Raw genomic sequence first — 27,592 nt, forward strand, 5'->3', positions numbered from 1 at the left:
TTATTTCTAAAACACATGCTCAGAGCTGAGGGCTGCACTTCTGCAGGTGTTTCCTGATGCCAGCTGTTGTGCCAAATAAACCTTCTATCCTTCAGGTAAGGGAGAGAACAAGTGAAATGCTTGTATGTGGTTTTACTACTTACAGTGAGCCTAAGCTGCACCAGGAGGAAGATCAGCCACGTTGGAGGATTTGAAAGCCATCATTCTATGCACCTTACTAAAACAATTCACAAGCTGGGAAAGGATGACACAATTTTCAGAAGAACAGACCTCAAACTTTTCCTTGGATATCATTCATCTGTAATGCTGTTCTGTGTTTCCTAGTCTGACATACTAGCATGCTTCCTTTTTACTTAGCTAGTTTGCAGCTCTCAAGGTAAGGCAATTAAAGTGCTTGCTTATTTTCAGGGGAAGAAAAAATCTGTTCCATCCTCCTCCGCTACCTTTGATTTTTAGCTGCTGTCTTAAATTTGGAGCTTTTAAGTAGATTAATTTGACTTTTTTTTTTTAAGTCTTTAAACTGATTAATTAGTCTGTGAAGAAGGGATGGCTCAGGGCTGCTGCTTTGCAGTCCCCTTGAGTCAGAATGGGGCTGAACAGGGCTGGTGCTTCCAGCTGGGGTCAGCCACAGCTCAGCTAAACTAAAGAAAAAAACTGCAGACTAAAGGAGTGGAGTAATTGCTCTTTCTTTTTTCTTCTTTGCATTTTAGAAATGTTCTAAAGCCACAGAATACAGTTTTCTGTATTCTTGGATTTGTGAGGAAGAGTTCCTTACTGAAAAGTACAGTGTAGATTCCCAAATGTCTGAAATGGAGCTCCAAATGATGCAGTTAATGAGGACTCCTGGAAATCATACCTGGCTTTTGGCAGCAATGCTTACAAGTGAAACCAATTTTGCACAACACTAGGAAACGGAGGCCAGTGAGTTAGTTATTTTGACAGGCAGTTCGCAACACAAAGGTCAGTCATTTTCAAGTTTTAAAAAAGTAATTCCATTATTATGGCTTTTTCCTCTCCAGTATTTGAAAGGAAACAGCTTTGTTTTCTTAACTGACGTATTATAGCACTTGTTCTTTTTAAAATACTTTATGCTGCTGCACAGGTGTTTTTTTTAGTGCATCCTCAGATCTTTGCATGCCACGGTTTGAAAATTTTGGTCTGAAGTAATAACAGAGGTTCCAGCTTCTTTCCTCTCTGCTGAAGTGCTGTGAGAACCCTCTTTTTCTAAGAGCATTTCAAGAGAGACTAGAGAGAGCCTCCTAGTTCCTGCTGTAGGAGGGCAGGTAAGATTCCTTATCCATTCTCTCTTCTGTTGAGAGGTGTTCTAGTTGCTCTAGTTAACTAAACTGAAGGCTTGGATGGATAGATGGCCAAGAGATTTCAAGTCCTAGCAATGAAACTGGAAGGGTGAAAGAAAGAACTGCTGCTTACAGGGCACTGTATTTAATTTCTTGGAATCTATATTGCTCAGGGTGGAGCAAAACAAGTGAATTCTGCTTTTGCTAGTGCAGTGCTTTCCCTGCCTCTCCATTAGGTGCTCTCCTGGAGAGCTTTGCAAATCTGATGTTCATCTACCAAACGTATCTTCTGTGTTTTAATGCCCTCTTCTTTCCAGCTACTCTGAATTTTGCTGTGTTAAAACTGCTATTTTCAGAATTCTCCTCCCAGAGATATGTGCAGTTAGGACACCTGATTCCTAGCTAGATGATGCATCTCCTTTTGCAGTGCTTTTGTAGTTCCTTTCCTGACACTTAACGACTTGCGCTGGAGGTAGGCAGCACCAATTTCAGTAATCAAGGAAGAAATTGCAGGGGCTTCATATATGATGGTACTTATTTGTCATGTGGGCTCTGATGTCTTTCCAGTTCATAAATGCAATCAGTTTTTGCAGGATAGTTCAAACTAGCCTATCCTCCCAACAGTTAGTGATTAGGTGTGTCTCTATGTGAGAAGTGGTATTTAGTGCAGTAGCTCTGACTCAGCTCTGTATCCAAAACTGCAGATCAAACAGGCTTTTTATTCTTAATATGGGAAGCCTCCTTACTCTCCTTCAGAGTCTGTTGTGCTTTCTTTCCTGGGTGAGGGCCCTACTCTTCTCACATTTCCAGCACGGAGTCTCTCCAGCACGGTGTCCACAGGCACAACTTCTTGGTCAGGCTGTTCTCTTTTGGCCTGGTAGACCAGGCTGATGTAGGCATCTAGCATCTGATCATTGATCTCAGGATCAATCCTGTAGAAGGCTGCCTTCAGATCATCTGCATCCACCTCTCTGCTTGAAAAACAATTCAGTCACTTGCACTGCTATGGTATATGATAGGAATGTCCAAGCATTTGTACCACAGTGAGAATCTGTGTTGCTCAAAATGCACGTTTGTTCAATGTTATCAATGGTAGGATTTTTTTAATATGCATGTAATAAACTAAATACTAAATTAAACTGAACAGGAATTAGGAAAAGTTAGTTTGTGATCACCTGGGAAGACTTTAATTTTCCTCTGCTAAGCATTTCTATACCCTTTGCTACATAACTGTGCTTTTCCTTGCTAATTCATTGCCCATGAAAGACAGCATCAAACTTCTTGTGCATCTGGCCCACCTTCAGTGTTTCCCTCATTGCTTGGTGCCTGGCACAAAGCTTCTTTTCTACGCAATTGCTCCATCCTGTTTGTCTTGATTTGAGGTGGGATTATTTCTCAGATTTTTGCCTTCAAGTCTGCAGCTGGAAGTCCTGTTTGCTTCTTTCAGTCCTCAGAACTAATCTCTGAGCATATACAGGATTTCACTGCTGTTTTTAGAGAGTTGAGGGATGTTGAGACTAACTTCAAATACTGAAGGGGATTATTAGTAGTACAGCCAACTTTCTCCACTCACTGCTTGCCATACTCCTCATAGGTTGTCTGTCCTGCCTCTTTACCTTGTGCCTATTTGTTGCTGTTCCAGGTGAGCCTGTTCACTAGTTAGGAGGTTTTTCAACCTGACCCTGGCTTCCTCAGCAAGTCCTTTGCATCTCCAGTTCCCACACTGACCTCTCCATGCCTCATTTCCTGCTGTTTTTCCTTGATAGAAGCTAGTTATCCCTGAGTTGTTACCTCCCCTTCTCTGTAGCCACTCAGTGCTGCTTCTTGCCAGCACCTCCAGTCCATGTCCCCAAATGCTCCTCCTTGTCTGAATGCTCCCAGCACAGCCTTCTCTTTCTCCCTGTTCTCTCTGCTGTTTTGGCTCCCAGTGCTCCTGCAGCTCTCTTCTTGACCTCTGCAGGGGCCTTGGCCAGTGGTCATTCCAGAAGCTTTCTGCCTGTCCTTGTGTGTTGATTTCACTTATCCTCTATTTTCCCTGGCTGTCAGGCAAGACTCCTGTCTGACCAGTTTCCCTTGCTCAGCTCAGACTTCAGCAGCGTGCCTAGTGTAGTATAGATTCTCATCCTAAGCCCAGTCCCCTGGTGGCTCCCAGGATCCTCCTTTTTTCTTGTCTCTCTCCACACTAACATTGCTGTTAGGGAGCTCATCCTCTGCACTGCTTGAGCATCTTCATCAGGTCTCTGCAAGCCCAGGAGCAGTTCAAATCCAGCCCCAGCACATGGGCACAGTGAGGTTGGAGGGGTGACAAGGAGAAAGGCATGGCTCACTGCAGAGTGGGGAAGTGGGCAATGAAAAGACCCAAATGTATGATGCAGCAGGTATTAAAATCTGAGGCCTTGCACAGCCCCTGCACAGGTGATGTGCTCCTGTGTCTGTGGGGGGATTCTTTGCATGCACTGTTCCCATCCCCATCAGCCCACTCCCTTTGTACGTACGTTACATCTCCCAGGCTGTTCTTTAGCTCTTGCAGGTACTCCTGCTTCTCACTGACATACTGGCTCCTGAGCTTTGCAACAAAAGGTTCAGGGTTCCCCTCTTCATCCTGAAAGAATTTACAGCATGGATCACGAGTTGCTTCATCCCAGTAAGAGTCATTCCCCAGTGTATGTTAAAATAGCTCTCCTAGAAATGGAATTTCTATATGAAAAGTGAAAATAAAATCTGGAAAAACTCTTTCACAGAAAAAAGCATGAGCTTGCATTACAGAGATCTGCAGATGGTTTTCAGAGTCTGTGGTGTGCAGTGCAGCTATAATAGTTGGATGAACAGTCTGACCAGCCTAATTTAAGCACTTTTCTTAAACCCAAGTCAAAAAGAAAACTTATGTGAGCTTACTTCTTTGAATAAGGATGTGTAGTCAATGAGGTCTTCATCACTGTCCAGATTGAACCTGCTTGCATCAACCAGCTCTTGGATTGCATCTCTTCTTTTCAGAGGAAAAGCCTCCTTCAGAGCCATTCTGTTTGGAGACAGGCAACAGCATGTGAGCAGTTAATGAGTGCTGGTATGGACAGCAGCATCTTAACCTAGCAGAGTGTGCATGTACACCATGAGCTAGATCTTCAAAACTTTATTGCCCTCAAAGAGGATACACGTGTCAAGGAAGTGCACGCACCTTCAGGTAACAAAGCAAGGGTGATGATTTCAGGTGGATGTTGATGCTGAACCATTTGGGAAGTTCTGAATGCAGCATGGTGTTGGTTAGCTGAGAGCTGGCATGTCTGCATCAGAGCCGTGTTCCCAGCTACATGTTGGAGATGGCTCTTGCCTTTGTTCTGTGCCATAGCCCCAAAAGGTGCTGTCTCTAGTGAGTACTGTTTTTGAAGGCACAGGTGACTGACAATTGACAAATCCTGCACCTGTAGCAAAACTCACAGAAATGTTTTGTGACCCGTCCTAGGAGCAGATGGGAGCTCTGCAGTAGGTCCTCTGTGTCTTCCCTGGGGAATGGGGCTGGGTGCAGATGCTGCCTCATCCCACTACATGTGTGCGGTGCCCCATATTTCTTCTCAAGTTTCCCAGTTTTGCTAATCAAAACCTGCAATTCTCACATAATTCTAAAAGCTTATGCTGAGTTTTACAAGTAGACGCTTGCTATAGCTGTCCTCACAAGAATTTAAAGGAGAAAAACTGTTCCCTGGGCTGTGCTGACAGATGCAAGCAAAGCAGACAGACTTGGCATATCCCAGCATGCAGAGCTTAGTGTGTGGTGCATGGCTCTTGCCTGAACTGCTCGCTGGGCAGGGACCCATTGCTGGAACTGTCACAGGCAGCCAGCTTTTTCTGCAGGTCAGAAATCAGCTGATTCTGGTCGTGATATTGCTCTTCAGCTACCTGTGGAACAGGAAAGGTTCACAGCTCAGGAACTGAGTTATCTGTTAGTCCTTGAGTTGCATTCAAGAGGGAAGCAAAACTGTGAAATGATTGTGCTCACTTCTAAATCAACTTTCAGCTGAGCTGCTTTTAGTGATTTATAAATTGTCGAGCAACACCATGGCTTGCAGGGTGGCTGTTCACAACAATTCCTTAAACAAACTGCTTTGGAGCAAGTTGTTCACTGTCACGTCATGGGGGTTGGCCTCTTCTCCCAGGTAACAGTCATAAAATGAGAGAGAATGGCCTCAAGTTGTGCCAGGGAGATTTAGGTTGGATATTAATAAAAATAGTAGTAATATATTGGAACAGGCTGCCCTAGGAGGTGGTCAAGAACTGTGGAGATGTGGCACTGAGGGATGTGGTCAGTGGGCATGGTGGGGGGTGGGCTTGATTTTAGAGGTCTTTTCCAACCTTAATGCTTCTTTGTGAACAGGCAGTGAAGTGAAGCTGCCTCGCAGAACGCTTCCCTGCCTTCTTGTTTGTACTACCAGCAATGTCTGGGCAGAGGTGCAGCACGGGGGCATGGGTTGCCTACCTTTCCAGTGAGTATCTCATAGAATGAGCTCATGATGTGGTTTGATGGACAGAGTCGCATGTACTCATACAGATTGTAAGACCATTCCACAGCAGAGGCATCTCCGTACTTCTTCTGGAGGTAGCTGAGAAAGAACTCAGGAAGACTGGATCGCTTTCCTGTCTGCAAATAACAAGTTAGCATCGTGCATGAGCAGCAGAACTAAATCAAATCTGCTAATCTGACTACAGCTGTTTGCATAGAGATGTGTCTTCTGGCAGGACAAGTGCTGGCTGGAGCTTCCCTGCTATTTGGTCATTCAAAGCCTTTCTTCCAGGTTTAGTCTGTACAATGAGGAAGCTCTCCTGTTGCTGAGTTCACAGATCATCTCTTTTCTCCTAGCCCTTTTTGTGAAATATTTAGGAACTTAATACCTGTGAGGTGCTACCCCTCCCTCTGTCTGATTTAGCTAAGCTTTGTTCGTGGGTTCAGACAACGTGGAGTCATTACTGCAGAGACCTGAAGCCAGACAATGATTGCAGCAACCCTGCTTCCCCAGGAATCTAATCTGAAAATAAAAAGCAGCCATAGGAAACGCTAGACTGTTTAAGGCTGACCTAAGGGATGTATTTAGGCTTCTAGCTCGAGTGAAGAAATCTGTGAAGTGATTCTGCCTCTCTAAAGGTTGATTTTGTGTCTGCAGCATGATAACAGGGCATTATACATGTCTCTAACATGAGAAGGTTTAAACGTAGGCTCTTTAGCCTCCACCACACTCCCAACCCACCCTGGACAAAGAAGGGGAAATTGTCTGGTTTTTTTTGTGCAACAAAACCAAAACACTTTTAGGCAAATGAGCATAATAAGTGATTTTTTTTTCTGTTTCTCCTTTTCTGTTCCTCATCTTCATTTTTTGTGGTGCTACTTGTTCCTCTGTGGATTTTCATAGTGGATTGGCATGGGTTAAAATCAGTCCAGAAAAAAAAACAAACAGAAAAACCCAAACAATTGACCATGCTTTGGTGGCACAGATATTGCCAGGGCTTCCAAACCTAAGAACAGATGCTACATAGTTGTGATGGCATCCTGGTGTACAGTGCACCAGCACATCCCAGAATAGCAGCAGTCACTCTAGCTAAGGTCTCAGATTCATGAGTGTGGCTGATTTAACTCAGGGCTTTAGAGAAGGAAAATGACAAACCTGCTGATCTAGTGCAATTTTCTCTCTCCAGATGTCCTTCAGGATGTTCACCACATCCTTCTTAGTTGGCTTTTTGTTCTTGATGTCACCTTCATACCTCAGGTACACAGGAACCTTGTCACTTTTGCCCTAGGAAATAGAAGGCCTCATCTGTTTCTTTTCCCCTCACTGGCATCAATGCAGCACTGAAGCAGTGTTTTGGTGAATTTCTTAGGGAGAGATGTGGAAGGACCAAGGAAGTGTTACTCTGTCCCTGAGAAAATGTTTGGATACATTATGAGGTGAAGAATTCTTGTCACGCTGCCTTGTCCCTGTATCATTTCCTGCCTCCCCTGCTTGACAAGGTGCAGTGCAGTGGGACAGTGTGGTTTGAATTACCTCTTGATGCCATGGGAAGGAGTCATTCCCCACGGTGCACTCCTGCTATGCACTCTTAGCCATCCTGATGCTTGCAGTGATCTCAGCAGTGGTCTTTTCCAATCTTAATGATTCTGTGCTTCTATACTTCAGCTGTCCTCGATATGCTTACCCTCAGGTTCAGCTTTTCTCTTGCATTTGAGTTTCCCCAGCTCTAAAATTTTCAGTGGTTACGCTGATGGGAAGGTGGGCACTGAATACACCAAGTCCAACCATGAACACAACTTTCCCACCTTCTGAATGGATATTTACTACCAATGAATCTCAGTGGAAACAAGCAGAGGAGAAAGCATGCACGTACCCATCCGCGGAAGACATTCATCTCTTTTAGCACTCCTGTTCCTATTTCTTCCAGAAGCACATCCACCAGCTGATTGCTGCTCTTCCCCTCTGCCAGACATCCCCACCGCTCCGCTCCGCCAGGAATCACTTCTGCAACAGCAAAAAGATGCTGAGCTGCTAACAGAGGTGCATTTTTCCCGTGAGTACTGATTTTGTGTGAGCCCAGTAAGAACCTTACAATGGATACAGCTCTATAGACATTTAGTCTGTAAGCAAATGAGTGTTGAGTACAGGTTGCACCTGAACACTTTGCCCAGTTGGGCCGGGGTGTGTGGCTGCGTTCAGCTTCTTGGAGTTGGGTGTGGAAGCTGTCTCGCTCTTCTGCAGTCTCTCTGTGGATTTCCAGCAGTGTTTCATACTCCTCATGGAGCTGCTCAAAATCCTTCCTCAGAGTCTTCATCTAAAGCATACAGAGAGGAGTATGTAACAAACCAACCACAGCAATGGAAGTTTTCTGTTGTCTGACAGGTCAGGTGAGCATTCAGTGCAGCCCATAGATATACAGAGAGCAATTCTTGGTTAACTGCCTTTAGTTTGGATGAAAAATAAATAATTCATTAATTTTTCTTGTTATCACTTTCAGAAACTTCAAATAGAATATATCAGTGATGTTTTATGCTGGTTTTTGTGTTTAAAAATGGACCTTAATGCACTAGGAGAGAATGGGAGAGGTGGTTTTTTTGTTATTGTTCTAGAAACGTAATGTGCATTTCCTTCAGATCCACTGATCTTTATTTAGAACGTTTCCTTTTCATATAATTTATTCTTGCTTGGATGCAAGAACATCTGCAAAAATGTGGAGTCCTCAGTACAGGAGAGACAAAGACCTGTTGGAGTGTGTCTAGAGAAGGGCCACAAAAATGATCCAAAGGATGGAACACCTCCCTGCGAGGACAGGCTGAGAGCTGGGGCTGTGCAGCCTGGAGCAGAGAAGGCTCCAGGGAGATCTAAGAGTGGCCTTTCAGTATCTAAAGGGAAGCTACAGGAAAGAAAGAGACAGACTCTTCAGCAGGGTCTGTGATAATGGGACAAGGGGAAATGGTTTCAAACTCAAAGATAGCAGATTTAGGTTGGATATAAGGAAAAAGTCTTCTGCCGTGAGGGTGGTGAGGAGCAGAGAGAGAAGAATTACAGAGTCTTGTCCTGGTTCACTGCATTTCTCTGGTGGAATGCTAAGATACTGCTGAGGAGGCCTTGTACAACTCAAAGCCATCCTGATCAACAGATACAACAGGTTCTCCTTGGAAGAACTTGGGGCTGGAGGGACAGCTTCTATCATGGACAGGTTTCCCTGGCTTGAGGAACCTCTTCTGGTTCTATCACAGCTGGAAAATGCACTGACCTCCCTGGTGGTGAAGTCAATGGCCTGGAGTTGCAGCAAGGTAAAGAAGCCATGAGATGCTACTGGAAAAAGCAAAATCCAGCTAGGCAGGCAGCTGTTAGTAGCCCGGTTCAGCAGTAGTTTCAGTTTGCTGTGCTCTGGACAAAACTGTGCAATGGATGTCAGACAAACATAGTTCAAAAGCCTGTATGTGAGTTGTGTGTACAGAGTCCCTATCCTAACCTGAGTACTTATACATCCCATTATGTTTGCATTCATGTGATACAGCTCAAAAATTCAGAGCTTGTGCTCACCTCCTGAAGTAAATCAGAGTATTTCTTCTCCAGTGATTCAAAATCTCTCCTGGGCACAACATCTCCATACTCTGCTGTCATTGCATTCAGCTTCACTTGAGCTTTTGTGAGGTCCTGCCGAGCCATCTTCAATGCCAGAGTGAGCTTCACCACATCTTCACCCTTGTCACCTTTAAACAGCAGGCATTATGGTTGGAAAAGACCACTAAGATCATCTAGCCCAACTGTCCACCCACATCCCCTCCTAATCCCTTCCCTATGTGCTTATGGATATTTTGTTCACTAATGTAGCTTATTTTAAGAATCAGATCGTATCTGATGATATTTTGGAGATGCTTAATGCTGCACTGTGGGTGTGCATTGGGCCTCTGGGCAGGACAGGTTCCTACAGAGATCTACTTTCCCCACCTTGGACCTGGTGCTGTTTCACGTTCAGCTGCTCGTTGTGCATCTCATTCAGTTTTGCTAGAAGCAGTTTGCGGGCGCCGTACTCCTGGAGGTAGCGTGTGTACTCCTCAGCTACACTCAGCTGCAGGTGTTCCACCTGCAGGAGTTGATCAGCATCAATGGGAAGCCTTGGGCTGGCGTGTTGAGCCTAGAGCAGAACTATGGGGCAGATGTGGGGTAAGGGATGTGGAAAAAAAAAAACCTGGAGCAGGAAAGTGGGCAAGAAATAACACTGTAGGAAAGGATGGTTAGGTAGAAACATGCCAGAAAGGTTTGGACTCTGGAGAAGGTTGCTGAAGAGTGCTCTATCTGTGCTTTGCCTTTCAGAGAGTGAATTAGATACAGTTCATGCTGAGTTACGTGGTTTCTCTATTGTAATTCCATTCCTAAAAAAAAACAAAACAGCAGGCACCTTGGAGAACTCCTGTGATTCTGGTGAGAACTCTGAAGATGCAAACTATGCTAGCCCCACAAAAATGTAAGCCCTTTGTAGCAATGCTGCTTTGCCTATGGCATTATACCATCACAGCCACGCCACGTTGCCACCACCAAACCAGTCAGCAACTTTGAACAATCATAAAATCATTAATGTTGAAATCTCTCCAAAAGAACTTTGTGTATCTAACCCGGTTAGAGTATTTGAATGTTGTCTCAAAAGCAGACTTCTGGTTTTAGCACAATTATCTTTCCAGCATCCTTCATGCACATTGCAAAGCTTGAATAGCCCAAACTAGAAGTTAGATTATGGGCTCTATTCCTAGGAAAAGCAAATGTTTGCTTCTGGGGGGGAGGAGGAGGGCATACCATATGTAAATTCTCATCAGAAATGGTTCAGTTTATCTCTATATGAGGCTTGTAAATACCAACAAGTGGAGGAACCAAAGGAAAGTCGAGGACTGCAAAGGGAAGAAATATTTTTGAGTGTTTCAATCTATGTGGTGAAACCCAAGTCTCCAAGGTTCAACAAATGCTATCTCCACGACTATGGAGCCTACAGCTGGTTGTCTGGGACAGCAGCTACAAGCCAAAGCTTCTGATAGCAGCCCAGCCAGCCCTAAGGGAACATGAATGTTCTTGAGATCCAGCATTTCTACAATGCCAGCTGCTCACCACCAGCTCCAGTACTTCTCCTGGCACTAAAGGATGAGCACCTGGGAGGAAGATATCAGATGGATCCAGATGAAGCTGGGAGATGTTTGACCTGTAGCCTTATTTACCTGGGTCTGAAGAGAACTCTTCTCTTCCTTCATGTTGTCAATAAACTTTAACAAATGATGTTTCTCTTGCTTTAAAGTACTTATTTCCACTTTCTCCTTTTCCTGCAGTGCTAATATCTGCTGGGTGCACTCCTCAGACACAGTGGTGACCATGGCCTTCAGGGGCTCTAGGGCACGGATTGTCTCCTTCTGATGAGCTAAAGAGAGCAGAGGTAGGTTCTTACAATGAGCAACAAAACCTGAATTTTGCTTGAATTTTGTCTCCTTGAGTATTTCAGGCTTTGTGATAATGAACACTGATGATGCCATCGTGTTTCACTAGGTTGTCATCTTTTAAGCACAGGCAGCATATGGAGCTAAAAATAGCTGCTAATTAGTGGTTTACCTGGTTTTGTAAAGGCATGTTTTTCACAAACTTAGATTTGCTTTCTTGTCTCCAAATGCAAGGCCTTGTGCCACCTGTGTACAAACTTGTCTACACCCTCTCCTCTCTTTTCAGGGATGTGTTGCCCTCTCTTCATTTCCCTTTTCATCAGTACAATTAATAAAGAACTCGTTGTATTGGCTTTGCTGCCATCTGTGCTTTTCACTCTCAACTATTTCCCCTTTGAATTGATTTTTTTTTTTCCTAAAGGCACTTATCTGAGGGGATTGGTGTGAGTACTTGGGTGCCGGATCCCAGTTACGTTGTAAAACTCCACCTGTCCCCATCTCCTTGGTGTGGAGGCTTGCTTTTATGACTAAATGAAATTCCACCACAAGAAGATGTAATTCAAATGAGGCTGTGGCAAAGGTTTTCCTTGCTGAATAATGCATACATTCTCTCTCCTGAACAGGATAGAAATGCTGCTAGATACCGAGTAATGTCACTTGCAGATATTTTCCTCTTTGCCAGAACTTTAATGTAAGTATTCATTGTACTGTAAGTACAGTACTGTAATGTAAGTATTCAGTGTACAAATACCATGCAGCACACTCTGTATTTTAAAACTTAAAATGCATGCATAAATCTAAAAACAGGAATGACTTTTCTTATTATAGTTGGGTGTGAGTTTCCTTCCTGTGCTGTAACTGTACCAAAGGTTTTTTCTGAGCTCTTTCATTATGACACTGGTACCAGGACAGCTCCCCAGAAGATGGCAAAAATTAGAGCACTAGCATAGCTCACTTGGTGTGAACAAAGAACACTGTGTTCTGAGGTGTAATTGGAGTGTTCCACAACTGGCTGCTGACCACTTGGCAAAGAGGAGTCAATAAAACATCTCGAGTAGAAAATATGCTTAAACAAAAATAATAATAATTAAAAAGTAAGCTTCAGCACAGGCTATGGAACTGACACTGGTAATCCTCTGGGAGCTGAAGGAATGTCTTGTGAAGAGTTCTAGAAGGAAACTGTTAGTAAAATGTTTTAATGTAATGATTAATGTTGATTCATTGATCTTGCACTGTGCAAAGATTTCTGCCTACAGTGAGGGGCTATAATTAGGCAGTCAGGTAACAGATACAGGGATAAACAATACATTTTATTGAAGAAACTGTCTCATTAGAAAAATATTGACATCTGTAGGCTGCTCAGTGTGACAGGAGATCCCAGTGACAGGCTATTTCTAGCACACTGACTGTTTACAAAGCACTGCTATCACTGTGGCATCTGAGAGCCAAGAGGGGTTTAAAGCACACCACAAATGGACAGAGAACAGCCAGTTCAGCTCTCTGCCCTGCCTTGCTTCAGGAGTAATGCAAGCTTCAAGTTACCACTGCAAGTGCATCCAAATATATCAGTATGATATACTCTGCTATCAACATGGTAGTTTCAGAAAAACTGAGGTATGGATGTTGCCTGACCTGTGTGTGTGGTGAAGATCTTAAGGATAAATAAATACAGAAAAACCTTCAATCTGAATAATAAATGTCTGATATATATATATATATATATATATATATATATATATATATATATATAAACACCTGTTATGTATGAGGGAAGTAGACTCCCATGTGGGAAGACTTCATTAATAGACCAGGAAGATAGTTTTACCATTTGACATATTTGTATATCCTTCAAAGTGAACTATTCTATGTAAATATTTAGAATGTTCATTCTGTGTGTGTGTGTGTGTATATATATCCAGTATGTAATAAGCTGTTTAAGACTACATCTCCATTAGTGTTTTCCCCTCAGAGGTCAAAGTCCAAGAGCTTACCCAATGTGGCTTCATACTCATTCTTTATAGCTGACAGCAAGGGCTTGTAGGTCTTGAAGTTGTCTATGAAGAATTCAAAGATCTCTCTGTAGGGCTGAGAGAGGAAATAGAGCTTGAGAAAACATTATTGTTTGCTTCTCAGAATTCAGATAGTTGGGCCCTGGTGGGACAGCCCATGTGCTGTCCTCAGCAGAATAAAAGTTGTTTGGGGCTACAGTCAGAGTCCCATGTTGTATGTGAGCCTGGGAAGACTTTGCTAGCAATAGGTAATGTTCTCACTGAGTGTACTTTGCTATTATATACAACTAAACGTGTCATGTCACACAGTAAAAAAAAGTACTTCCCAAGCATAACACGTTCATGAAACTTCTGTTTTCTCTTGCTGTTAATCATCCATTAGTAATCAATTGATTAATTGACAGTTGGACTAGATAATCCTAGTAGTCTTTTCCAGTCTTAATGATTCTGTAGTTCTTTCCCTGCACTCTTTTCTGTGTACCACATTCTTATCACTATGGGATTCCTCTGGGAATTAGAATTCATGCAGAGAAACTCTAATCCAAATGTGTCACTCAGCATGAGCGCTCTGATTGTGTTTTGAATTAAAGTGGTGGTTTTCAGTGTCATCAGTAGCTGTGTTCTCAAACATTCACAACAAACTCGCAGAGTCAGGCCTGATAAAAACTTAAATTTGGGGACCCTGGTTAAGCTAAAGCTTGACAAGGAGCCCCCTTCTTGTCATGTGCAGAAACATAACATAATTATAGAATCATAGAATGGCTTGGGTTAGAAGGGACCTCAAGGATCACAAATCTCCAACCCCCTGCTGCATGCAGGGTCACCAACCTCCACATTTCATACCAGCCTAGGCTACTCAGGGCCCCATCCAACCTGGCCTTGAACACCTCCAGGGATGGATGGGGCATCCACAGCCTCTCTGGGCAGCTGTTCCAGCACCTCACCACTCTCTCTGTAAAGAACTTCACAAATGAAAGCTTTGGAAATGAAAATTTTGGAGCCTACACCTTGCTTTATGGTTTAATCTTTGGGAGCTTAGTGAGTAAGTAGTTTCACAACCCTTCATTTTACCTTGTCTTTTTGAAGACTTGGGCTTTGATTTGAAAATGGAAAGTTATGCAAGCTGTGGAGTATACTACTCAACAACATATAAACCCGACATACAAACAAATGACATTCTGAGGAAGTTCTCTATTATGAGCTGTGAACCAAGCTATCTAATACTAACTCTATTTGCCTACTTTTCCCACCTACTTTTTCCTTTGGATGACCATTCTGAGTAACCCATCTCAGTATGTTGTTCCAAGTCAACAGAAACTTGGATCTGACCTGCAGCTTCAGTTCTTGGGAGCTTCCTTTAGTCAGGTCAAGGGTCTGCAGCTCTTTCCTTAAGTAAGACTCCAGTTGTTCCAAGTGACGTGGCTTTGGAATGGTAAGAAGGGCCTGTTCATTGCTGTGGAGACACAGGAGAATGGACATCAGCTCAAGGACTTGGGTTTCCTTCCTACTGCCCATTGCTAACAGTGAGAACCAATAATATTATTTATTATGCTCAAGTTTTGTGGAATCAGCCAACCTGGTTGTTCTCAATGCTGGGAGAGATCCTGCTCTGTAAATTCCTGGTTTCCAAACCTGCTTCTAGCTATCCTGTGGCTTGGCTTACCTAGGTGTTCTCTCCTCTGGGGCACTGCAGGGTTTGTGATTCCTTAGGACTGTCTGGCCAGCTGCAAATGCGGGCCACATGGACCATTGGCCTCTAGCAGAAAGCTGGAAAGACTGAAGAGAGAAAGAATTATGTTTGAAGAGCACTGCAAACACAAAAGAGAGCCAAACTGAGGCTGAAATATCCCCAACTATGCCTCACAGTCAATCTAACTGCCCAAGAGTACGGTGGGATAGACATGCAACCTAAATGTAAACAGAAACAAAACGTGACTTTTGTGGACCTTAACCATTCATTATTTTGTTGGCAAATAAATACCTTCCTGATATTTATTTATGCATAATTTGATATAGTTTTCACCACACTACTTTATCTGCTGACACACACTATGAAGCAGGCATTCCTGAAGACTGTAAGATGCTCTAAGCCTATGATTAAACAACTTTTTTTCTTCTTTATTTTGGACTATATGTGTCAAAATCTGGCTTTAGCATTTGGCATATACATCCACAGAAGTTCTCACAGCCAAGAACAGTGTTTATATTCCACTCCTCTTCCCTCCACCCTTAAAACCTGAACTCACCAGAGCCTTCTGTTTCTTGGACAGGGTAGGTTTCACACTGCAGATGCGTGTTTGGCAACTTGTAATCTTCGAGGAAGATTCAGGAGAGGTCCTGTGCAACAGCAGGGAAGAGACTTTTCAAAAGCCACAGAATTAACTGAATATTCTGTTGGAGGTTGTGAATCTGGCTGATGCATATCTAAAGTGAGCAGCTAGTTGTGATGTGCCTGATGGATAGGCAGAGCTATCTGTGTCTCCACATAGACAGAGCAATGGGGAGATTTGTGGTACAGCTGAACACCAGGACTGACACATCAGAATCACAGAATGGCCCAGGTTGGAAGGGACTTCAAGGATCATGAAGCTCCAGCCCCCTGTTGCATGCAGGGCCACCAACCTCCACATTTCATTACCAGTCCAGGCTGCCCAGAGCCCCATCCAACCTGGCCTTGAACACCTCCAGGGATGACATTAACATCTTTATCAATAACCTTGATGATGGAATTGAGTGCATCCTCAGCAAGTTTGCTGATGACACCAAGCTGAGTGGTGCAGTTGACACGGTTGAAGGACGGGATGCCATTCAGAGGGACCTCAACAGCCTTGAAAGGTGGGCCTGGGTGAACCTAATGAGGTTCAACAGAGCAAAGTGCAGAGTTTTGCACTTGGGCCGGAGGAATCCCAGGCATCCATACAGACTGGAAGGAGCGGTCCTTGAGAGCAGCCCTGCAGAGAGGGACCTGGGGGTCCTGGTGAATGAAAAGCTTAACATGAGCCAGCAGTGTGCCCTTGCAGCTCAGAAAGCAAATGGTATCCTGGGCTCCATCAGAAGAGGGGTGGCCAGCAGGGACAGGGAGGTGATTGTCCCACTCTGCTCTGCAGTACTGTGTCCAGGTCTGGAGCCCTCAGTCAAGAAAGACAGCTGTTGGAGAGGGTCAAGTGGAAAGCCACAAAGATGATCAGGGGACTGGAGCATAGCTTCCCCTAGGAAGACAAGCTGAGGGAGCTGGGTTTGTTCAGCCTGGAGAAAAGAAGGCTGAAGGATGACCTCATTGCAGCCTTCAGTACCTAGAGGGAGCCTACAAACACGAGGGGAATCAACTCTTTGAAAGCGTAGATAACAGCAGGACAAGGGGAAATGGCTTTAAGTTGAGGGAGGGGAGATTTAGGTTGGATGTCAGGGGGAAGTTCTGTACTATGAGAGTGGTGAGGTGCTGGAACAGCTGCCCAGAGAGGCTGTGGATGCCCCGTCCATCCCTGGAGGTGTTCAAGGCCAGGTTGGATGGGGCCCTGGCTGCTGTGAAATGTGGAGGTTGGTGGCCCTGCATGTGGCAGGGGGTTGGAACTTCATGGTCCTTGAGGTCCCTTCCAACCTGGGCCATTCTGTGATTCTGTGGCATTGGGTGCTTTGTTTCTTGTCGCAGTGAGAGCAGCCGAGCTGAGCCCTTTGCTGGACAAACCTGAGTGAGGTGGGATTAGAAACAGAGCTGGAAAAGTGCTGTCTGAGTCAGGAGCTGGGCCTTGGGATCCCAGAAGTGCCTGCAAGGCTGCTTCTCTGGGGTATCCATAGTGCTAACCAGCAGAACTGGCAAACCACGTAAAAAATACAGCCAGGACCTGCCTTTCCTAGAAGCAGGTGTGTGCAGGAGAAAGGCCTTTCAGTAAGTGAACGTCCACTCACGTTGGTGCCAAAAAGAGCCCGGCCGCACCCAGCCGATTCCCCCCCGTGAGATACGTATGAGCGCTGAGAAGATCCCTGCCCGCCGCTCCGCGGACGCACGGCGCGGGGCTCTCAGCCTCCCCACGCCCTGGAGATGCCCTGCAGGTCGGATCGCCGCGCTCACCGCTTCTCAGCCCGCCTCGCCGCCATGCCCCGCAGCGCCGCCTGTTTACGCGCGTTGCCATGGAGACGGCCGCCTCAGGACCCCCCGCCCGCCGCCATAGCTGCCCGCGCCGCGCCTGACGCCGTTCGCCGCTCTCACCGCGGCCCGGCCCCGGTCCGGCGACGAGTGAGCTATGCGAGGCGGCCGCGATCGGAGCGAGGCCGTCCGAATAGCTCCGTTCGTCCGTCTGACCGGGCGGCCTAAACCGGCCCCTGAGCGGAGGCGGCGCGGCGGACACCGGCAGCGGCGCGGCGGCCTCTCGGCTGCCCCTCGGCGCCGCGTTGCCCCGAGGCATTCTGGGAGCGGGAGTCCTGAGCGTGGCCTGGCGCCGCTCAGCCCTGCGCAGAGAGGACACGTTTCCCACAGCGCGGCGCGCCGCGGGAGGGGGCGGGGCCTCGCGCGCGGGGCCTGCCGGGATATGTAGTCCCAGCGACTGCATGCGGCGGGCGGGAGGCGGCGGGTCGGACTCCGTTTCCCGTCGGGCAGCGCGGCCCTATTGTGGGCACGCTCGCAGCCTATTGGCCGGCGGCCGGAGCCGGGCTTCGCTCCCCGCCCGGTGACACAAAGCGAATCCAAGATGGCGGAGGCGGGCGCGGGGAGCCCGCACGGGGGGGACGCGGCGGCTCCGGGGCCGCCCGAGGAGCAGGAGCTGAGCCGGCGCCTCCGCCGCCTTTACCCGGCCGTCAACCAGGAGGAGACGCCGCTGCCGCGCTCCTGGAGCCCCAAGGACAAGTACAACTACATCGGCCTCTCGCAGGGCAACCTGCGCGTCCACTACAAAGGTGCCGGGTCGCGGCGGCTCTGCTCGTATCCCCTCGGCCGGGACGGGACCCGCCGGCTCCGCTGCCCCCGGGGGAAAGGCTGCGGGGTGCCGGGCTGCGGGCCTCGGGCTCGGGGAGGGGGGGGGGGAGCTGAGGGCTGCGGGACGGGGAGCCGTCCCGGCGCTGCGGGGTCGGGGATCGCGGCGGTGCGGCCCTTCCAGGCGCTCCCTGCCCTGCACGGCACGGCGATACCCCTTTCCTGCCCGCTCGGTAAACACTGATGTCATTCCCCTCTTGCGTAATGGAGCTGCGTGCCGCTGCCGTGCGGCGCTGGGATGGCAGCTCCGCGATGGCAGCACTGCGTCCCCCCTTCCGACGGCGACAGCAACGGGGGCTCCTCGGGAAGGAGGGCGGCAGAGCAGCTCTGTTGCTTTCAGTGCGATGCGAGCACTCTAGGCGTTTTCAGGTGGATGGAGAAGCTGCCCCCCCCGATCCGCACAGCAGATCCCGGTGTCCCAGCACTGACCCTTCTCTTTTTTCCCAGGTCATGGTAAGAATCACAAAGACGCTGCCTCGGTCAGGGCCACGCATCCCATCCCTGCAGCTTGTGGCATTTATTACTTCGAAGTGAAGATTGTCAGTAAAGGGAGAGATGGGTGAGTGCCTGGAGTACCTTCCTGCAGTTCTGTGTGCAGGGCCGTGCCTTCTGTTCAGCACTGCGTTGGTTGTCCCGTGGGGGAGTTAAGTGTTGTGGTATATGTAATGCAGAGGCATTTCTCTTATCTGCAGTTTGCTACGAGCAGCTACACCAATGTCAGAAATTCAGGGTGTCACTTGTAATGTGAATTATGGTATTTTTTTCCCCTTGCTGGCTGGGTCTGGATGCTTCAAACCCTGGAATTACAAAGAATTATGACGTGATAGAGATTGCCTGGGAACCTAGCCCTAGGTCCTACAATCGTTCCCATTGGAAGGGCTCCTTAGTGGCCATCTGGTCCCAGTGAGCAGAGACACCCAGAGCTCCATCAGTGCTCTGAGCCCCGTTCCCTGACCTTGGCTGTCTGCAGGGATGGGGCAGAACCACCTCTCTGTGCAGCCTCACCAACCTTAGTGTAGAGAACTTCTTATCTCCAATCTAAACTGGAGAGCTCTTTCAGTTTGAACCCATCTCCTCTTGTCCTGTGCCAGCATCGAAGAGTCTGTGCCTTTCAAGACAGATGGGATTAACAATAGAAGCATTTCACTTTTGTTAGTTTTCTACTGCAATATGGGGGTGAACAAGTTTTCATAGAGAATTTCTGCTGAAATGTGGGCAGGCTTCAAAGAGAGCAATTCTGAAGACAGGTGAGAATGAGAGCCACCAATCACCGAGTTCCTCTGCCTGAACCCTTGGTCAGGTGATGACACATGGCTGTTTTCATTAATCTATCTCATGAGAAAAAAATGTAGGACTCGGGATCTAACCAGTGAGTGCTGTGTTCTAAGTCATCATGAGCTGTGATCCAAACAAGATGTGCAATGAAGAGGAAGGGAGGGACCTGGAAATTAACTTAGGATTGTTGGGTGTTTGCATGGGGAAGAGTAGTCATAGTGTTACTTGAGCACTGGAAGGAGAACTCAGACTGTTTTTTAGAAGCTTCATATGCATGATGAAGGAAGAAGTTCTTTTATAGAGGGGAAACTGTAGTGTTTGTGAATAGAGGCTGGAATCTGTGAAATTTAGATTGTTTCTAGTCTAGTACCTGAATTTGGACTTGTCTTTCAGGATAGATTATACTACAGAGCTTTGTGACACACCTGTGCAAGCTTGGGAGACAAAGCTAGAACTAGAATGCTAAATATGAGCATTCTAGTCATTTTTTCCCACCAAAACATGCTTTTTTTTGTGGCACTTAGTATTGTAAGCTGTCCTGTTGGTCTATACTGCTTCGAGGGGAAGAACTGTGAGAGCAGCAAACCCTGCTGGTAGCATAAGGAGCAGCCATACTTCACCAAGAGGTGCCTCACTGACCTGACCTGGTGGTGAATATTGGATCCCATCACTCTCTTGGGTATTACTTTGATCCAAAAGATAGCTGGCCCAAGATGTCCTTGGTGGAGTTCCTTTAAAACCATATTTGGGATGATGGGAAAGCAATAAATAAAGCATTTCTAACGAGGTTTGGGCTTCTGCTGCAGTTTAATTTTTAATCATTGTAAAGATATTAACCTGCTGTGTGAGCCCATGTGTAGATTTTTTTCCTTGCTAAAGGATGAATATCGCAGCTGCAGCCATCCAGAAGGTAAAGCAGCACTGGGAAAGGTCTTGAGTGCAATTAATTAATCCAGACCTGTAAGAATCACATTTGAACTGTGGCCATTGCAGGGGTCTTAGAGAAAGGCAGCAAGCATTCCTGCTGGGAACCAAATTTCAGCCATCCTTTTTTACTGTTGAAATCCTTTTCTGTTGTTATTAACTTCAGAATTGGTCTATTTGAAAAGAGTTTTGGAAAAGATCTTCACTTGTGTTGCATTTATTAGAATGATTGCAATAAAGTATAAAGGGTTATCTGTACATAGATGAATGCTGGGCTGAGTGACCCTTTTTTTTTTTTCTTTCTTTTTCCTTCTTTCTCCACATTTACTTTCCAGGAATTCTTTGGACTGTAAGGAATGGTTTGTGTTAGCACTGTGGCAATACAAACATGGTCTGGAGTCAGTGCAGCAGTGAGCTGTGGAGAGCTTGACTGACGTCCCAGCCACTCCTGTGCCTTGTTTTGCTTCTCCTGGTAGAGAGAGCTCTTTATCTTGGGCATTATGGTAATGGGGATTTGTAATTGTGACTTCAGGTGACAGGCAGTGGCTGTAAACGTAAAACTCGTTCTTGTATGTCTCATATTTAGTAGTTTAAAGTCAGCCCACTGGGGCCCAGTGTGTTGTAATACCGAACTGTGTCACAGGCATTTCTGTTCTTAGGAAGTTCTCTGCTATTTATTACACTGTGGTGGCTTCAGTTAAAGGAATAAAAGGCCAGAAAGCTAGAGAAGGCACTGGAAAGGAAGTTTTCAAGTGTCATAAGGTCTGTCCTTAGGAGCTCAGCTGGAGGCCCTCTAGCAAGGAGAGGGGAAGAGGAGTGTTGCTGAGCTCATTTTCAGAATAGGTTCTTTGGGCATAAAGTCTGCTTTGTAGCTTGTCACACATTGGTGCTGCTTGGAACAACGAGGTATGGATTCGCTGTGTCTCTGATGCTGGAGTTTGGGATGGCTTTTCACATTCAGATTTAAAATGTGCACTCTCAGGCTGCGGAAAAGAATTCCTCAAGTAGCCTGGGTGCTGGCAGTGCTAAAGTACAACAGAAAGAAGGGGTAGAAGCTCCCAGTGACTCTGAGTGGAGACGTAACCTCAACCTGATGCGTTGTTGGCAGTCTGAGATGTTGCTTTTATGGGGCACGTCCTCGTATTGGGGTATGTCATGGTTTTATGATTTTGGGTTATCAGTATTGCACATCATAACATCGTGCAAAGAGTCCATTTGGTGCACTTAAGAAACTTGTAAGTTATCAGCTTCTCTTAGCTTGGGATCTCCCACTGCTCAGACAGTGAGATATGGGCACCTTTCATTGAGCTAAAGAAAGATGACTGGGTCTTGCTTTTGGCTGAGCACTGGTCGATTCTCATGTTGATGGTTTTAGTTTTACTGTTGATACCACATTTGTCTGTTCGTTTTGTCTTCCTTTCTGCTAAAGGAGAGGCTGCCAGACTACCACTGAAGAGTTGTCTTGGGAAAGGAGGTTGGATTCTTCACGTAACAAATCAGATCCATCTGTGTGTGGGTCTGTGGTTTGTGACACCGTGTTTGGGGAGGTGGTTCTTATCCTCAGGGAGCAGAATGGAATGCAGTTTGCAGTCCCTCGATTAGCTGCAGCCCTGTTCACACCTTCCTGTCTGCCACGAACACAAGGGAAGCAGTTCCATGTCAGCTTCCCTTTGCCTTACGTGTCCATGCCTTCTCTCATGCCCACAGCCTGTTACTCAGACTCATGGCAAGGTGGGTCAAGAAGATAATTGGTTGAAAACTGGCCACATCACAACAGTTGCAATGATTTAATCTGTTGAAATCAGTGTCAGAAATTGCTGCTTTTTTTTTCCCTCTCCAATAAGGGAGCAGGGTTCTACTTTCAGATGGAGGGTCAGAATCAGTCCTCCTGGAGATCAGTTCAGAGAGTTGAAGAGTTTTCATAGAATCACAGAATCATGAAGGGTGAAAAAGACCTTCATGATCATCAAGCCCAATCCATCCCAGCATACCCACTGCCCACGTCCATCAGTGCCACATCCCCATGGCTCTGGGACACCCCCAGGGACGGTGACTCCCCCTGGGCAGCCCATTCCAATGCATCTCCTCTCTTTGAGAGAAGAAATTGCTCCTCATACCCAAACCAAACCCCCCCCCGGCTCAATTTGAGGCCATCATTTCTCTTCAAGTTTACTGGGGGCTTAATTTCCCGAGCCATTATGCGTTTGTTGTCCATGAGCCCAACAGGACAAAGGGCAATGGCCACAAGTTGTGGCAAGAAAAACACCAGCTGGATGTGAGCAAATCGTTTTCCATGGGAAAATTCTAAGCCCTGGCATGGTGTGCCTGGGGGAGGCTGTGGCATTTGCATGGCAGACTCCAGACTGTGGGATATTTGGTGTTATTTACGCTTTGGGCAGGAGGATGAAGAAGGAGGTCCCAAGGTCCCTCTCCATGGTTCTGTTATCGCCTTGCTCCCAGCATTGCTCAGCTGAGCAGACTGGCAGGACCTACGTGACTCTCGTGTTCCTGAGCTGCCACAAATAACTCATGCTTTCATCACGGTGATGTTCCGTCACAGTTCAACCTTAACTATATTGGAAGAGCTGAACTTTTATCCTCCCTCCCTCCCTCTCTGTAAAATAGGTGTTTCTGTTTGCTGTTGGCTTGTCAGCACATCTCGCAGCCTCTGCTTTCCTATTGGTGATCTCCACTTGGTAAACAGGAGCAGTGTCTGTAAGACTCATCAGGGTAGGGCCAGCAACCCACAACTTGGAGGCCCTTGTGACTCAGGAGGACAACTGAGCTTTGTTATCCTCATTATTTTGGGGCAAGGTGAATTGTCTCTTGGCTGAGGGAGCTGGGCTTGCTTAGTTTGGAGAGAAGAAAGCTCTGGGGAGCCCTTCAGCCTCCCAGTAATTGAAGGCAGCTTATAAGCAGGAGGGGGTCTGACTTTTTACACAGCCTTATTTGAATACATGCTGTTCCTCAGACATTCATTTAAAGGAAACAACCCATAAATACCCCCAACGACAGTCAGTAAGCAGTTCTCACCTCGTTCCCATTTGCAAACAGCCTTGCCCAAGCAAGTCTTGCTTGCTCAGCCACTGGCTGCTGTTCTGCTCAACCTCTGGTGCTCTGCAGTGCAGAGACCCTTTCATTTTCTTTGGAGGCTTCACACTGATTGATGACAGCTCACTTCACTTTGTTAGTTTACGTTGCTCTGGTAGAAGGAAGTAATGCTGAGGGCAACTTTGTGGATGTAAAGCAAGTCGCTGGACTGGAATATCTGATTTGCAGTTGATAACTCTATTGAAAAAATGAAGTAGGAGCCAAAACGTGGTGCTTTATGGAAGTGTTGTAGTAGTGGTAGAGTATAAACGTCTCATTAAAACAATCTGTGAAATAATTTTGCACAGCAAAGAAGAAAAGTTTGAAGGAAATGTGTGTTTCCTTCCTCTTGGCCCCTGCTGTTCCCAAATACCTACTACAGAAAGGTGGAAATACAGCAAAAGTGAATTCTAACTGGATAAACATCCTTAGAATACGTGTAAAAAGTTATTTTTCAGTTCTTCAGAATATGTTTAGAGCTAATAAATCAGGTTAGAGAACGATGGGAACTGGTTGTTTAAATGTTCTGGGGTTATGCATCCAGGCAATTCTCTGTTTAATTATTAAATCAAACAAGTTGCATAACTGTCATTGAGGGGAATTCTTTCTTCCTTCGTTGATGAAGGTGGAGCACGACGAACTGGTGAAGAATTTATCATCCTCTGTGAAGCCTGCATTAATGGCATTGCATTGACTACTGCCAGGTTAATTTTCCTGACTGCTTTTCTAGCAGTGAGGTTTACAGTGTGTACAGGCTGTGAAGCCAGCTCTCTGTTTGCACACTACAAATCAAATTTTCCTTCTTGTTTGTAGGTTTATATGGATGGTTTTCACTCTGAGTCTTTTCTTCCTTGTTGTGGGCATGTTGTGGACATACAAAGGTCTGTGAATTGGTAGGACCACAAGATGGCTTGGCTTGGAAGGGAGGGAGCTGGGCTTGTTCAGCCTGGAGAAAAGAAGGCTGCTGGGTGACCTCATTGCAGCCTTCAGTACCTAAAGGGAGCCTACAAGCAGGAGGGGAATCAACTCTTTGAAAGCATAGATAACAGCAGGACAAGGGGAAATGGCTCTAAGTTGAGGGAGGACAGATTTAGGTTGGATGTCAGGGGGAAGTTCTGTACTATGAGAGTGGTGAGGTGCTGGAACAGCTGCCCAGAGAGGCTGTGGATGCCCCGTCCATCCCTGGAGGTGTTCAAGGCCAGGTTGGATGGGGCCCTGGGCAGCCTGGGCTGTATTAAATGAGGAGGTTGGTGGCCCTGCATGTGGCAGGGGGTTGGAGCTTCGTGATCCTTGAGGTCCCTTCCAACCCTGGCCATTCAGTGATTCTGTGGGTGTTGCTCCACTGGTGCTCTCCCCCAACCCTCTGTTGTATTTATTTTTTCCACAGTTTCAAAGAACAAATGGCCTTATTTCATGAAGTACATCTATCAAAGCTTCATGCATCACTTCCACATAACTAAAACAAAAACAGTTCTTATATGAATGTTGTAGTATATATACCTCTGGAGAGAAAAACTACCTGGCAACAGAAAGTATTCTTCTGATTTGTTTATTGCCTCTACATTTCCCCTGTCTTTTAGTGGAGAAAACAGGAGCTCAAGCTGCTGCTTGAAGTTGACTTGCTGTTACAATGGACTGAAATGTAATGTTAAACTCTGATGTGGGAGCTACAGCCTCCCTATGGCTTGCCCTCTGTTTGATGCCCTTCTCTTGGGTATTGGTGGTATCTCCAGTCCTGTCCTCCTGGTTGTGGAAACCAATTCAGCTGCCCTAATAAGCTGGATCAGAATTTTCAGTGATGCTGAATGGTGTGGAAGGGAACTTTGTTAACCTGCATGGCAAGCTGAACAAAAATCCTTCTTATTCAGTTGGGTGTAACCAGAATAAATAATGGATGAATTGTTATCAGTAGGGCTCTGTTCTGCTCCCGGAGTGAATGCTGTATGTGCCACTGATGTGGTTTATGTGAACTTTGCTGAGCAGCAGCTGATCTGAGGAGTCAGCTGGCAAGAGTGGAAGTTTAAATTGGAAATCTGCCTTGGTAGGACACGTTGGCTTCAGAGGCTGTTGGTTTTGACCACTGTGTAGTGCAGTTTGAGGTCCTCTTGGACATGGCCCTGCTTTGGGGCAGATGGAAATGTTATCCTGGGATCCTAACAGTGATCTCAGCTTGTGTTGTGCCTTCCTTCTGGAATGATGCTCGAGTCAAATCTTCGTTTCTCATCTTTATTTTGTCTTTCAATATTCCTACATGTATGTGATAATGTACACCATTCCCTTCCTGAAGGTAACTCAGAAAAGGACAGGTTTACCCTTCTTGGGGCTGGCCTACCAGTTGAACACGACCCTACAATTGGAAGGGAGCTGGCCATCCCATATCTTGGGGTAGCAAAGAAAGTTTTCATCCTCCCTGTCGCTTTGTCAGTATTTACTCATTAAAGGATGAGCAGATGTGATGTTAGCAGCCTACTGACTCTAATTTTGTTCTGCTCACTCATCTCTTTGATGCACGTTGTCTTTTAGAGCTTCTTTGCCTTTAGAGGGCTTGATGCTCCTCCAGCCTCAGGATACTTGTGGCTGCTTATAACCAGCTCTTAAGAATTCTATTTTCTTGCCTCTATATGCTTCTTTTCAGCCTCGCATTATTTGTCTTTCCTGACCTCAGCTTGGGGAATTGGGATTCTTTCTGGAGCCAGTCAGTGCTATTTCTGAAGCACTGCCACAGAGCATTACATTATCCACAACTAAAACCAGAACCACTTCCACTTTAGAGATCCATTATGGTGTGGTTCCAAAATGTTCACTGTCCAACCTAGGAGTTGGAATCCATGCACCACAGGTAACTTCTTTAACCAAACCTAACTTGTTTGTCACTGCCTTGGAACGGTGTGTCCCTTCCCCTCCCCCCATCAATGGGACAATGTCAAATGGCAGGTGGTGAATTGATATGGGTTATCATTTCTCTCCACTCTCGAAACCTGGCATGAATTCAGGGCCCACCTCAGACAGCGAGACAGGCAGTTCAAGACTGCAAAAGTCTCTGAAATGCCATCAGTGTGACGGGGTGCATTATTAATCTCTAATTGTGTAATCTTGCTTCAGTGTTTTAGATGCAGCTGCGTGTGTACTGAAAGTTGGGAGGGCAGGAATCCTGCCAGCTTGTGGCTGTGGTCTGGGAAAGAGGAGAAGAGGCTGCAGGGTGCAGTAAGCCTTTGAATCACAGACTTGTCTATGGGTGAGAGAAACACCTCATGTTTGGCTCCTGGCTCAGCTGGGCTGCTTGCTCTGAGCTGGTCCGTGTAATAAAGCACCAATCCAAGGAATTTCTGCTATGTGACAGTGATATTGTTAGTTCACTACCACTTTGCTACGAGTCATGGCCTATAGAACAAGTTAATTTACATCTATGTGTTTCCAGTTCTTCAGTTTGAGCCTCGGTGTGTCTCAGCATACAGACAGGGCACTCTGTAAGGAGTGACTACTGTGTCAGCGTGGTTTTGGCACCATAAATGGGTTCCAAGTTTGTGACCCAAGCAATGCTAAACTGGCATGTTTTCCTGCCTTTGTGTCCCCCAGCTTTCAAATGGGGTAAATCTTGTCTTCTTTCCAGCTGAGCTTCACAGGCCTTCAGAAGAGGAGAGGCTGGGATTGTTTAACCATCCCAACACGGTACCTTGCAGTGCATTAAGAAATACACTAAGGAGAGCTGTAGTGTCTTTCTTTTCAGGGAAGAATCAGTAGCATTGGGGTTGAGCACTGCTTTCAGGTCTCTTGCAGAAATTCTTGCAGCTTTCTGGGTGAAGAAATGACCTCTTTTCATCCCAAATATACTGCCCTGGTCCAGTTACAGCCATGGACTAATTGCTTTCTTCCTCCTTCTGACTCACCCTTATTTATTTTGTGCATAGGAGTGCCTCCTAAGCACTGGGTGCTCTTCAGGCACTCAAGAGAGATGTTCTTGGCTCTTGGCATTCTTAAGGCTGACAGATAACAAGCACAAGTGTATGTGAATTGTATTGTTGCTGTGTTCTTCCTCCATCCTCAAACTACCTGTGTGTTCTTCCTTCCTGCACTTGAGAAGCCAAACAGATCCAAGTGCTCGAACTTC

The 27,592-nt window shown here is 46.2% G+C and overlaps 2 protein-coding genes across 6 annotated transcripts in view; one reads left to right on the plus strand and one right to left on the minus strand.

Moving 5' to 3' along the window:
* Positions 1-1,997: 1,997 nt before the first annotated feature.
* TSNAXIP1 (translin associated factor X interacting protein 1) lies at positions 1,998-17,690 on the minus strand. Of its 3 annotated transcripts, none has more exons than XM_031615204.2 (16): positions 17,299-17,690; positions 15,476-15,566; positions 14,893-15,005; positions 14,559-14,682; positions 13,212-13,305; positions 11,008-11,204; positions 9,752-9,887; positions 9,344-9,513; positions 7,949-8,108; positions 7,668-7,798; positions 6,950-7,078; positions 5,770-5,931; positions 5,083-5,192; positions 4,194-4,317; positions 3,794-3,900; positions 1,998-2,272 (listed from the first exon to the last, which is right to left on the minus strand). In XM_031615204.2, the coding sequence occupies exons 1-16, from the start codon at positions 17,322-17,324 to the stop codon at positions 2,041-2,043; spliced, it is 2,106 nt and encodes a 701-aa protein (XP_031471064.2). In that variant the 5' UTR covers positions 17,325-17,690; the 3' UTR covers positions 1,998-2,040. The 3 variants fall into 3 exon arrangements, with proteins under 3 accessions (XP_031471064.2, XP_031471065.2, XP_031471066.2); XM_031615205.2 differs by having other exon boundaries at positions 1,998-2,269; positions 17,299-17,680; XM_031615206.2 differs by lacking the exon at positions 15,476-15,566 and having other exon boundaries at positions 17,299-17,686.
* Positions 17,691-17,869: 179 nt separating this feature from the next.
* RANBP10 (RAN binding protein 10) overlaps positions 17,870-27,592 on the plus strand; it is a 55,616-nt gene continuing 45,893 nt past the window's right edge. The window contains exons 1-2 of one of the 3 annotated variants that reach the window (XM_031615218.2): positions 17,870-18,119; positions 18,643-18,754. In XM_031615218.2, coding sequence (XP_031471078.1) covers positions 17,915-18,119; positions 18,643-18,754 — 317 coding nt within the window. In that variant the 5' untranslated portion in view covers positions 17,870-17,914. Of the gene's footprint in view, positions 18,120-18,260; positions 18,565-18,642; positions 18,755-27,592 lie in introns of those variants that run through there. The other 2 variants (XM_031615217.2, XM_031615219.2) reach the window with 2 other exon arrangements.

This window comes from Phasianus colchicus, chromosome 13, assembly GCF_987193195.1.
Source record: "Phasianus colchicus chromosome 13, bPhaCol1.hap1.1, whole genome shotgun sequence".
Classification (NCBI taxonomy): Eukaryota; Metazoa; Chordata; class Aves; order Galliformes; family Phasianidae; genus Phasianus; species Phasianus colchicus.